The sequence below is a fragment of the Neophocaena asiaeorientalis genome, unplaced genomic scaffold (assembly GCF_003031525.2).
Source record: "Neophocaena asiaeorientalis asiaeorientalis breed wild unplaced genomic scaffold, Neophocaena_asiaeorientalis_V1.1 scaffold119, whole genome shotgun sequence".
In the NCBI taxonomy this organism is placed as follows: Eukaryota; Metazoa; Chordata; class Mammalia; order Artiodactyla; family Phocoenidae; genus Neophocaena; species Neophocaena asiaeorientalis.
Window position 1 is genome coordinate 3,512,387 of NW_020175821.1, and position 12,547 is coordinate 3,524,933.

At 56.7% G+C, this 12,547-nt stretch overlaps 1 protein-coding gene across 8 annotated transcripts in view; it reads left to right on the forward strand.

Moving 5' to 3' along the window:
- PLCB2 (phospholipase C beta 2) overlaps window positions 1-12,547 on the forward strand; it is a 19,216-nt gene that overhangs the window by 3,001 nt on the left and 3,668 nt on the right. Inside the window, exons 2-26 of one of the 8 annotated variants that reach the window (XM_024732428.1) lie at window positions 478-555; window positions 1,205-1,273; window positions 1,889-2,029; window positions 2,155-2,234; window positions 2,317-2,370; window positions 2,477-2,552; window positions 4,919-5,019; window positions 5,200-5,366; window positions 5,456-5,602; window positions 5,770-5,927; window positions 6,208-6,290; window positions 6,562-6,646; window positions 7,249-7,411; window positions 7,550-7,659; window positions 7,782-7,878; window positions 8,849-8,933; window positions 9,067-9,191; window positions 9,708-9,862; window positions 10,355-10,519; window positions 11,100-11,199; window positions 11,614-11,718; window positions 11,887-11,978; window positions 12,107-12,182; window positions 12,444-12,488; window positions 12,526-12,547. The exon at window positions 12,526-12,547 is cut by the window's right edge and continues 207 nt beyond it. In XM_024732428.1, the coding sequence (XP_024588196.1) occupies window positions 478-555; window positions 1,205-1,273; window positions 1,889-2,029; window positions 2,155-2,234; window positions 2,317-2,370; window positions 2,477-2,552; window positions 4,919-5,019; window positions 5,200-5,366; window positions 5,456-5,602; window positions 5,770-5,927; window positions 6,208-6,290; window positions 6,562-6,646; window positions 7,249-7,411; window positions 7,550-7,659; window positions 7,782-7,878; window positions 8,849-8,933; window positions 9,067-9,191; window positions 9,708-9,862; window positions 10,355-10,519; window positions 11,100-11,199; window positions 11,614-11,718; window positions 11,887-11,978; window positions 12,107-12,182; window positions 12,444-12,488; window positions 12,526-12,547 (2,579 nt within the window). The other 7 variants (XM_024732424.1, XR_003001425.1, XR_003001426.1 and 4 more) reach the window with 7 other exon arrangements.

Consider the following 12,547-nt stretch of genomic DNA (forward strand, 5'->3'; position numbering starts at 1 on the left):
ATGAAGCTTAGCAGCTCTGGGGGAGTTGGGCTCTCAGCTCTCACCGTGTTCAGCTCTCCTGGGGGTAGCATGGAGTCTTGGTGAGGGACATTCTACCTCTTTGGCTGAGCTGTGGGCCTTGAAAATAGGGTGAGGTGGGGGCCAAGACCCTGCTTGGGGTCTAGAGGGAGATCTTCTATTTGGGATTTAGAGGGGAAACCCTCTGCTCTTCCAGAAATGTCATCTCCAATCCTCTACCCCTCCCCACCCCTGGTTCAGAGCTTTTTTATTCTTAACCACTGCGCCACCAGGGAAGCCCTGGTTCAGAGCTTTTAAGGCTTACACCCAGCCCTTAGCTCTGGAGAACAAAGAGAAATGCCTGCAGATCCCTGGGATGGCCACCTCCTAGGCAGATGGTGAGCTCTGAAACCCCTGGCCCGGGCCACGAAAGCTCGGCCTGAAGTCTCAGAGCAGGGAGCTGACTCCTTCTCTCTGCAGGAAACAACAATAGCCTCCCCAGTTATCCTCCGTGTGGATCCCAAGGGCTACTACTTGTACTGGACATATCAGAATAAGGTGAGGCAGCCCCTACCTACCGTGGCCCTGAGCTCCCGCTGTTCCATTGAGTCCAAGCAGCCTCTCGCTGACACAGGGGTGGAGGTGTGGATGCCAGGAGTATAGAATGACCAGGAAGGGTGGCTCTGGGGGGATCTCCTGTGGGCAGGGGCTCTTTGCTTTGGGAGGGAGGATGCGGTCACTCCAACCATGGCTGCCTTGGGCCCAGATGCTTCAGCTTTAGCATCCCTTGGAGAGAGAGAGAGAGAGAAAGGAATTAGAGCTACAGCTGAAGGCTGATTCCCTGCCTGTGGTTCTGGGTAAACTTGAGGGCTCAGAGAGGTCAGAGAAGGTCCTCGGCACCTGGGCGGAAGGAAGGGAGGGGGAACCTGGGGAGAGTCCAGGATGGTGGAGGGGAGGCTGGAGGTCACAGCTCTCAAGTAACTCGAGCGGCCAGGGGAGGAGTGGCCAGAGAGGAAGGGAGGAGGGTCACCATGAGGAAGGAGAGCCCGATCGCTGAGGAGGGAAGGCTGGGGTCTGGGAAGCCCCACAGTCTTGGCATCTAGAGAAGGCAGCTGGCCAAGATGTGAAGGGGTGTGACGCTCCCTCCTCGCTGCCCTTCATTCTTGACCTGAGGTCTCTGTCTGCATCCTGTCTTTGCTCCTACCAGGAGATGGAGTTTCTGGATATCACCAGCATCCGGGACACCCGCTTTGGGAAGTTTGCCAAGATGCCCAAGGTAAGTGGGCCCAGTAGCAGCCCAGGCTCAGCACGGCCACCAGCTCCACGGGGCTGGGGCAGGAGTCCCTGTGGGGGCAGGGAGCCTGATCTCTGGAGCCAGGGAAGGGTCCGTGGGCTGAGCAGAGGGTCTCTCCCTGAGCTGAGCAAGAGGCGTGACTGCTCCCTGGCTTGCAGGCGCTTTGGTATCAGGGCACAGTGGATGGAGATGTTGCGTGGCCAGCTACTGCCCCTAGAGCACCCCAGGCTGTCTGGGAGGTGTTGCTTGCATCCTCTCCCCCTCCACCCCGACTGCTTTGCCTGTATTTGCCTAATGCTGGTAGGAAAATTGGAGGAAGGGATTGGTGGAAAGCAGGATTCCCTGAGACTGGGGACTAAGAATCTGTCTTCAAATGAAAAATGGCAAACAAAATACACAGAACTCCCAGGCCCCAAAGTCTTGGTCAATCTCTTCCTGTGGGCCTCTCCCTCCCGTGGCTCCTAAGATGGGCATGGATGGGATGCCACCCCCGTGGGCCAGATTTCAAGTGGCTGAGAGGGAAAGACAGGGAGAGCCACAGTGGGCAGGGACGGGGGCACACACCTCTGATCCTAACCGTGTCACGACCTGCTGCAGAGCCAGAAGCTCCGGGATGTCTTCAACATGGACTTTCCTGACAACAACTTCCTGCTGAAGACGCTCACCGTGGTGTCTGGCCCCGACATGGTGGACCTCACCTTCCATAACTTCGTCTCCTACAAAGAGAACGTGGGCAAGGTGCACTGGGGGCGCCTGGCCTGGGGCTGGGCACCTGGGACAGCCTGAGAGACGGGCCTGGGCCATGGCGTGGGGCGGCACCTTTGTGGTTGGGGGCCTGACTGCTGTGCCCTGGGGTCCTGCAGGACTGGGCTGAAGATGTCCTGGCTCTGGCCAAGCACCCGCTGATGGCCAACGCCTCCCGCAGCACCTTCCTGGACAAGAGGTAAGTGCCTGCCTGCCTGGCCTGAGCGCGTGGGGCTAAGTGTGTCAGCCCGGGCCTTGACGGGCTGCCTTCTGCCCACCAGCCTGGTGAAACTCAAGATGCAGCTCAACCCTGAAGGAAAGATTCCTGTGAAGAAGTGAGTCTCCCCTCCTCCCGCCCCACATGTCCTCTGAGCTCCCCAAGGCCTTCCCTCTCCAGGCCTGACCCCTCTCTTGGCCTGGTGCTTTTCTCTGCTTCTTCAGTTTTTTCCAGATGTTTCCTGCTGACCGCAAGCGGGTGGAAGCTGCCCTTAGCGCCTGCCACCTCCCAAAAGGCAAGGTGAGTGGTTCCCCCCTCTCCAGCCCACGCCCAGCATTCTCCTTCTCATCTGAGTTGCCTTGGACTGGAGGGCACCCTGGGCAGGCCTGGTGGGGATGGGGAGGGCAGGAATGACAGTTCAGTCCCAGCCAACAGCCCGAAAAGTCAGTTCACTCTAGAGCCACCGGTTCCTGATACAAGGCACAGTGACAGAACCGGGGCAGGGGGTTGAGGTGCCCGGGTTCAGAGCAGGTTGGTCTATACCCCTTCAGCTCCAATAGGAAAACATTTTTCCTTTCTTTTTACTTAATTTTTAATTACAAGTCGTATGCTGGGTCACCCCATGAGATGCCTTATGTGACTTACAAAAAGGAGCCCTCCGGGCAGATGCAGCCCTGAGCCAGGGTTCCTGCCTGGCGGGGGTAGATCTCAGGCCCCTGTCCTCCCTTGGCCAGTGCCTTTGTGGATTTCATGGAGTCTTTTCTCCTGGTAAGAATTTGGAATGTTATAAATAAATAAAACTAAGGCCTCATAGATCACTTGTCCACATGAATCTCAGAAGGAATACTTCCCCCACACTCAACTCTACGGAGCTGGTGACCCCTCGGTGCAATGAGTCACAGGGGATGCAAGCTTGGGGTTGGGGAGAGGGTGGGAATGGGCTCCTGCTGAGGGCACCACTTGGGCTGTCACATCCACCCTCCTTTTCTCCTGCCTCCCGAGTTCCCACCTTGGCTAAGTCCTCCTTATTTATCAGCTCTCCTGCATCCCGGTAGGAGCCGTTGAGCCATCTTTGCTTGCAGCTGATGGGTCCAAGATTCGGTCTAGCTATCCTGCTCAGAGCCTCTGCTCCAATCTAAGACTGATGTTGGCTTTCCAGAATGACCCTGGAAAACATTTGATGGGTTTTTCTGGAATGGAATGCAAAGGCACAGAAACCCTGAATGCCACCAAATCTACTTTCTGTTTCTGTTTCTATGGATTTGTCTATTCCGGACATTTCTTGTAAATGGAATCATACAATATGATGTCAGCCTTCATTCATTTAGCACAGTGTTTTCAAGCTTCATCCATGTTGTATCATGTATCAGTAGTTCATTCCTTTTTTATTGTGGAATACTATTCCATTGTGTGGATATACCACATTTTGTTTAACTGTTCAACAGTTGATGGACATTTGGGTTGTTTCCACTTTGGGGCTATTATGAATAATGCTGCTATGAACGATTCTGTCCGGACGTATGTTTTCAAGTCACTTGAGGACATAGCTAGGGGTGGAATTCTTCTGTCATATTGTAACTGTATACTTAACATTTTGAGGAAATTCCACACTGTTTTCCAAAATTACTATACCATTTTACAATCCCACCAGCATTGTATGAGGGTTCCAATTTCTCCACATCTTCATCAACACCTGTTATTGTCTGTCTTTTTTTTCTTCTTTTTACTTTAGTCATCCTGTGAGTGTGATGTGGTATCTCACTGTGGTTTTATGTTATTTATTTATTTATTTCGGCCACGCCACCCGCCTTGCGGGATCTTAGTCCCCCAACAAGGGATCAAACCCGTGCCCCCTGCAGTAGAAGTTCAGAGTCCTAACCACTGGACCGCCAGGGAATTCCCCTCATTGTGGGTTTGATTTGCATTTCCCTAAGGACTAATGATGCTGAGCATCTCTTCGTGTGCTTATTGGTCATTTGCATATCTCCTTTGGAGAGATATCTATTCAAGTTCATTGCCCATCTTTCAGTTGGGTTTTCTTTTAGTGTGAAGTTGTCTACTACTGGATATCTGATTTGCAAATATTTCCTCCTATTCTCTTTACTTTATTGACAGTATCCTTTGGAACACCAACATTTTTAATTTGGATGAAGTCCAATCTGTCTATTTTTTGTTATCGTTCCTTGTGCTTTTTGTGTCTCCAACTATTGTTGTTGAATTGTCTATTTCTCCCTTCAGTTTTGTCAGTTTTGCTTCCTGCATCTTGGGGTTCCATTGTTAGGTGCATTGTTTGTATGCAAATTGCTTCTTTTTGAAAATTTATCCTCCATTTAAAAAGAAAAAGAGCCCACAGCTCTGGCAAACAGCATACAGTAGCTTGCTTCTGAGCTCTTTTCTTCCCAGTTCTGGTCATTCTTAGTTTGAATCCTGTCCCAGCCAAGAGATTAGCCAGTATCAATCCAGGGGCAGAGCAAACCAGTTAAGATGCTCTCTGCTCAGCAGCCAGGGCCTTGAAAAGTGGGGGCTCAGGGTGCCCTTGATGCTCTTCTGTCTGCCCTGAGCCCTCCCTCTCCCCAAGCCGCCTCGCGCAGGGCTGGGCCTAGTCTGTGGTTCTTAGTGCTGGAAGGTGGGGGCAGGAGTCATCAGGTGACTCTCTATCCCCCCAGAATGATGCCATCAATCCCGAGGACTTCCCAGAATCCGTCTACAAGAGTTTCCTCATGAGCCTTTGTCCTCGGCCAGAAATAGATGAGATCTTCACTTCCTAGTGAGCTTCTTGGGCTGGGCTGGTCTTGGGGAAGGGGTGGTGGCTAAAATTCCCACCTGCCATGCTGACAATTAGGTAGCGTGGCTGGAGAAGGGGGTTGTCCCAGCTCCCACCACACACACCCCCGCCCCCAGCCCAGGGGATATAGAGGAGACCTGTGCTCCTCTCTTTGGCCTGCAGCCACGCCAAGGCCAAACCCTACATGACTAAGGAGCACCTGGCCAAATTCATCAACCAGAAACAGCGCGACTCCAGGCTCAACTCCCTGCTGTTCCCGCTCGCGCGGCCTGACCAGGTGCAGGGCCTCATCGACAAGTACGAGCCCAGAGGCATCAACGTGCAGAGGGGTGAGGCCTAAGGGAGCTTCTGACCCTCCACGGTCCTCTCCGGTCCCGGCAGCTGGGCTGCTGCCCTGACAGCCACCCCTGTCCCCCAGGCCAGCTGTCCCCCGAGGGCATGGTATGGTTACTCTGTGGGCCAGAGAACAGCGTGCTGGCCCAGGACAAGCTGCTGCTGCACCACGACATGACGCAGCCGCTCAACCATTACTTCATCAACTCCTCCCACAACACCTACCTGACAGGTGGGCCCTGGCGACCTCACTGCCAACCTCTCCTTTTACGGGGGCTGTTCCTGCTCCCTGAATCCCCTGCGGGGGTTGCTCACGGGCTGCCCACGATGGAGTGGGGCGGGGCAGAGCTGGACTGCCCTTGAGTGAAGCCCCCGCCCCTCGCCCCTCCTCTGGCTCAGCCGGCCAGTTCTCAGGCCTTTCCTCTGCCGAGATGTACCGCCAGGTACTGCTGGCGGGCTGCCGCTGCGTGGAGCTGGACTGCTGGAAGGGGAAGCCCCCTGACGAGGAGCCCATTATCACCCACGGCTTCACCATGACCACAGACATCTGTTTCAAGGTGAGACTTGTCATGTGGAGGCTGGTGGCAGTGGCACTAGGGGAGGGCCCTGGGCCATGAGCTTTTTGGGGTTGGGGGGAGTGAGGCCAGAAAGGAGGGATGGCTGGGAGGCCTTGGACCAGTGTGGGTACCAGAGAGGACCAGAAGAGACACAGGGCCAAGAGTGGCCCTTCAATTCTATGTGTGTGTTGAAACTGGGGAGTGGGGAAGGATGCCATTGAGGGAGGCGAAGCCTGGAGGCACAGCACTGACCTCCCCATGGGGTCCCCTTCTCCTCCAGGAAGCAATTGAAGCTATTGCAGAAAGTGCCTTTAAGACCTCCCCTTATCCGGTCATCCTGTCGTTTGAAAACCACGTGGACTCGTGCGTATCCAGGCCATCCAGCCTCATTCTCTACCCTGTCCCCATCTCCCGCCTGCAGCTGCCCTCCCCATAACTGTCTCCAGCCTCTAGCCATGCCTTCTGGCTCTCTCCCGGGTCTCAACACAATCTCCTTGGGACCCCAGGCTCTCCTGCCTGTGTCCCTGCCTCCCCAACATCTTGAGCCGCTGATCTGGGTCATCAGGGGGCACAAAAAGATGGACAAGAGGGTGGAGTGGAGCTGCTGAACCACACCCACTTCTGCTCCCTGCAGACCCCGCCAACAGGCTAAGATGGCCGAGTACTGCCGAACGATATTTGGGGATATGCTGCTCACAGAGCCACTGGAAAAGTTCCCAGTGAGTGGACTTCACTGTGGGGCATCTGGGTCTGAGGGCTGGGGGAGCCAGGGCAGGGTGCCAGTTTAAGGAGGCAGATGCCCCCAGAGGATGCTGGGGTTTATTTGGGAGGACGTGGGGCTGGGGTCCTACCATCTACCACGTGTCAGGCACTGTGCTGGGCTTGGGGGGTACGTCAGTAGCAGAGGGGCAGTCCCAGCCTTCAGGTCACTTACCCTCTAGTCAGGAGGCAGACAAGTAACCAGGCCATTACAACCAGTGGCTGCTATGAGAGCACCTGGGGCTCCAGATCTGGTCTTGAGGATCAGGGAAGGCTTCCTGGAGGAGGTGATGGCTAAGCTGAAACCTGAGGGAAAGAATGGATTTATCTTGGTGAGAGTGGGGAAGGGTGTTCTAGGCAGGCTGAGTCGTTGAGAAAAGATCACTGAGGAGCTGGGATAAGTTGGGTCAGGCAGGGGTTTAGCGCACGAGGTGGGAGTGATGAGAGGAGAGCCTGGAGAGTTAGGCCGGGGGCAGGTGGAGCGTAGCTTGCCATGCAGGAGCTTGGGCAACTCCCTGAAGGTGAGGAGATAGTGCTGAGGACCCTGTCTCCTCTCCCACAGCTGAAACCAGGCATCCCCCTGCCCAGCCCTGAGGATCTCCGAGGCAAGATCCTCATCAAAAACAAGAAGAACCAGTTTTCTGGTCCCCCAGCCCCCAGCCAGGAGCCGGGTGGGGAGGCTGAGGGGAGCGGCCCACCCAATGTCCCTGTGGGTGAGGACACAGGTGAGGCGGCCTGGGAGGAGTGGGGGTGGCCGAGGAGGGGCATCTGGAATGGGAGAGAGGGGCTGGGCCTGGAGGGGAGAGCCAGCCTGGTGCTGGGGTCTCCCCCGCCCCCAGTGCTGACAGAGCTGTATGTGGCAGTGTGGGCTGGTGAGGAAGGGGCTGAGCTGGAGGAGGAGGAGGTGGAAGAGGAAGAGGAGGAGTCGGGAAGCCTGGATGAAGAAGGGATGAAGAAGATGCAGTCAGATGAGGTGTGTGGGGAGCCCCGAGGCCCTTCTGCCAGCTCCACTGCAGAGCCCTCCAGGCGGGGGCGTGGGACCGGGCCCCTGGGCTCTGAGCTGGCCTCTTCCCCATCCTCCCCCCTTCTCCCTAGGGCACAGCGGGCCTGGAGGTGACGGCTTACAAGGAGATGTCCAGCTTAGTCAATTACGTCCAACCCACCAAGTTCATCTCCTTCGAGTCCTCTGCCCGTGAGTTAGCATGCAGTGGTGGTAAGCTAGAAGTTAGGCTATATTCGGCAGAAGGCCCTTAGGAAGCGTGTCCGGACGGCCAGAGCAGCCTGATGGGTGGGGGTGTGAGCGAGGCGGGTCCTCCCTCTCCCTGGGCTGGGGGCCCTGTTTATAAATACCCAGCAGAGGAGCCAGGCAAAGGCATGTTTAAGTGGCAGTGGCTCCCAGTGTCCCATCACTGTACTGAGAACTTGGCAGCAAGCAGAACGCTCTGGAGTGTGTCGGTGACAGGCAGGTCATTTACCAAGGGCCACCTCGGCCGGGCGGCCTGGGGCTCCTCCAGCTTCCTTCTGTGGCTGCCTGGGCATGAGAACTCCTGGGAGGGGGAGGAAGGCAAAGAAACCAGCCAGCGCACATCTGCCCCTTGTTCCCTTCCCTTTCTGAGCGCATCCACGCTGTTTACCTTTATCTTCTCCGGACATGTGCACAATGAGTTCCTCTCACCCTCGGTGCACAGCCCCAACACGAACACCTTTTTCTGCATGCACTCTGCAGCACTGGCTCGTCATCCCTGAAGCCCCAGCCTGCACCCCCTCCTGTGCACCACCCTTGCTGTGTGCCTCTCACCCCTGCACCCTGTTTCCTGTGCATCACAGCGTGTTCCTGACCCCCCGGGCTCATCGTTGCATGTTTCCTACACCCTCCGCGTCCACCCAGGGCATGTACCCCACTTTTTAGGACTCTGGCACGCACACCCCATCCCTGTGCGTATGTATCCACTGTGCGTACCCTTTACCTCCAGCACACACTGCTATCCACACAGATCTGCATATTCCCCACCCCGGGGGTGGCCCCTCAACCCTCAGCCCTCGGTGGAAACGCTAGGTTGGAGGCACCTCTGTGCTGGAGGGAGCCGTGCCACAGGGGAGGGCAAGTCTGTGGGAGGGGACAGGCTGACGTGGACTCTCCTTCCTCTTTCTCCCCTACACAGAGAAGAATCGAAGTTATGTCATTTCCTCCTTCACGGAGCTCAAGGCTTACGACCTGCTCTCCAAGTTCTCAGTGCAGTTTGTGGAGTATCCTTGAGACCTCACTAGCCAGGGTCCCTGGTGGGGTGGAGGGAAGGGGGAGGCCTGGGACGGGGCTCGCAGGGGGTCTGTGGGTCTTCCCGGTGCAGGTGGCTTTGCTGGCTCCTATACCCTGCGACAGCTACAACAAGCGCCAGATGAGCCGCATCTACCCCAAGGGCACCCGCATGGACTCCTCCAACTACATGCCCCAGATGTTCTGGAATGCTGGTTGCCAGATGGTTGCCCTCAACTTCCAGACGATGGGTGAGGGCATGCTCAGGCCCTTAAGAACCTTCCCCTGCCCCTCCCACCTTTACCCCTTCCCTGGGGAGGGGGGGTCTTTGGAACAGACCTGGGGGCGGGGGGGCTGATGTTCATTTAGGCTCTGGGCGCATGTGCATGTGTGTGAGTGTTTAGTGCATCAGCTCACGCCTATGTGACTGCACGTATACAAGTATGTCTGTGATGATGCCAGGGTGCTGGCATGGGTTCTGGCTGCTCGGCCTGAGTGGGTCTGTGGGAACACCTGCTCCACTGGCCTCAACTCCCACTGTGAGCTTGAGGTCCGGTTGTGGCTTTGCTCCTGCTGACTCCAGGTTGCGGGCCCTTCCTGAGAGATGAGACCCTAAGGAACCAGGCTGGGACATGAGAAACCCTCATCCTCACGGTCCACCCAACCTCCCCATTTGCGAGACGGGAAAGGCTGGGAAATGTGGAAAGAGAGGCTGCGTGCAGACCCAGAGCCGGGCCGCCCTTCCTGAGTGCCCTTGTCCCCCCCAGACCTGCCCATGCAGCAGAACATGGCGCTCTTTGAGTTCAACGGGCAGAGTGGCTACCTCCTCAAGCATGAGTTCATGCGCCGGTTGGACAAGCAGTTCAACCCCTTTTCGGTGGACCGCATCGACGTGGTGGTAGCCACCACCCTTTCCATTACGGCAAGGCCCTGAGGTGGACAAGTGGCCGGGAGGGCTGGGGTCTTGAGGAGAAAGACACAGGAGCCCCACTCCTCCATTCCCAACCCCCTCCCCTGATATCCCGAAAACTTCAGCCCCAGCCAGTTCGTGAAGTAGCAAGTTGCCTTGGAAACTGCCTCCTCCTCAGCACTGGAGGCTGCCTCTTGGTCCCCATGGAAACCAAGGGGAAGGGCTGAGGCTGGGGTGGGGGAGGGGGAAAGAGTGGGGCAGCTGGAGCCCCAGGCCGCAGGGGAGGCCCACACCTCTTCCCTAAATGCTGGAAGCACCCTGGGTGCCAGAGCTTAGCTGTAACCCTTAAGCCACACAGCCTCTACTCTGTGGCCAGAATTGAATGGGGCGCTTCACAGTACCCAAGAATGGATGTTTCAGCTAGGGGGGCTGGAGGCCCTAAGTTCTGGGGAATGGGCTGGGTGGGGGAGCTGATGCTGGTCTCCCATGGGCCCCAACCTCCAGGTGATCTCTGGGCAGTTCCTGTCAGAACGCAGTGTGCGCACCTATGTGGAAGTGGAGCTGTTTGGCCTTCCTGGGGACCCCAAGAGGCGCTATCGCACCAAGCTGTCACCCAGTACCAATTCCATCAATCCTGTCTGGAAGGAGGAGCCCTTTGTCTTTGAAAAGGTGGGGTGGCTAGATCAGGGCAGGGGCTGGGATCTGTCCCTAGTTCTTGGTCTCTACTTGTAGAAGAGAAAATACATAAAGGGATTTCCTCGATCCTCCTCCTCTCCCCACCCCTCATCTGTGCCCTCCTGAGTTTCAAGAGTCCAAAAACCAAGTTTACAGAAATTTACTTCGTGGGCAAGTTTTGTATGTGTGTGTACATGTGCGTATGTGCGTGCTTGTCCATGTTACGATTAGAGGCAGAAATGTGAACTCCCTGGCCAGGGTGCAGGGACCCAAGGAATCACGGGGGCCTTTTGCTCCCATTGGATACTTGTTGACAAAGCTTCCAAGGGCTGTCTGCACCAGGCCCCCTGGAGCCCTGGGCTGCATATCCAGCTCTCTGCCCTGTGTGGACCAGCCGTGACATGAGCTGTTAGGATGTCTATGTGTGTGGCTTAGAGTGGGCCCTCTGTCCTCACCAAATCCAGTAAAGCCCGCCATGTTCTCACACTGACCCTAGATTTCTGGAATCAGGGAAGGGGGGCAGCTTGGCCACTCTCTACCCTCTCCAGCTTGTCCTGTCCTGAACTCTCCCCAGATCTTGATGCCTGAGCTGGCCTCCCTCAGGGTGGCTGTGATGGAGGACGGCAACAAGTTTCTTGGACACCGCATCATCCCCGTCAACGCCCTGAATTCTGGTAAGGATAGGGGTTCTTCTTTGCTGTTCCCAGTGGGTCTGAGACCAAGACCAGCATCAGGATCCCGTCCAGAGTGTGGGGCAGCTTCAGGGAGGTGGCCTTGTCATTTTATCAGCCTGGGAAAGTGGGGCAGGAATAGTACCTCTCCAGGAAACTGACAGAGGTGGGGACTCTGCCCACCCAACACAATGTCTCTAATTCTCTGAAACTACTGGGGCAGTTTCCCAAGTGGCTGACACTTCTTGGGCACTTAAAATGCTTTACGGGCTTATAACACTTTCTCGCTTAATCCTAACAGTAACCACGTGAGGTAGAACCAGACTAGAGCCAGCAGTGTCGAGTACTGGGCTGCTGGTGAGCAGTGCTGGGCAGCAGCGGGCTCTGGCTCACTGGCCACCCGGTCATGTCCCACAGGATACCACCATCTGTGCCTGCACAGCGAGAGCAACATGCCACTCACCATGCCTGCACTCTTCGTCTTCCTGGAGATGAAGGACTATGTACCTGACACCTGGGCAGGTGGGAGGCCCCTGGAATGTTGGAAGCCCCAGGGTGTCCATCCCCCCTCCTCTCTCCGCAAGCCAGCCTCCAGAGGGGGGCAGGACAGGGTATTCTGGCGTAGGTGAGGATGGGGGAGGCTCCCAGGTACAGCTCCTTATCAGGCCCATCATGTCCCTGTGCACCCAGATCTCACGGTGGCCCTCACTAATCCCATCAAGTTCTTCAGTGCTCATGATAAGTCTGTGAAGCTCAAGGAAGCCATGGGAGGCCTGCCTGAGGTCTGTGTTGTCAGCTCCACTGCCAAGGGCCCCCATAAGCTGCACCCTCTCCTTGGGAAGATGAGGGAGGGGGCGGAGTCCAGGGCTCAGGGAGAGAGACACCTTCCTAACACGCTCTCCCTACACAGAATCCCTTCCCTCTCGGGAGTCCAGTTGCCCGCCAGGTCAATGGGGCATCAGCTTTAACGAGCAACGGGTCAGCAGGTACGCACTGCAGGGTCCCCGCACCTACCGGAAGGGTCTCGATCTCTCCGCTGCACCGGTAGGCACATCCCAGACAGGTGGCAGTTCTCTATAAAAACAAAACCAAAAACCACCCCGAAAACTTTCACCTGGGGAGGGAACGGCTGCATGTGAAGCCTCGGGCTGGGCAGTGCGCAGCAGGGGGCCCACACCGCCACCCCCGGGAGGCGCGGGAGCGGCCGAGCCGAGGGCATCGGAGAGCCTCTCCTTTGGCTCTTGCAGCAGCCGGGGCCAAGGCCAGGGAGGAGGCCACGAGAGAAGCTGCGGGTAAGGCCTGCTGAGACCGAGTCACGCTGGGGTCGAGCCCGGGGAGGGTCCGGGACTCC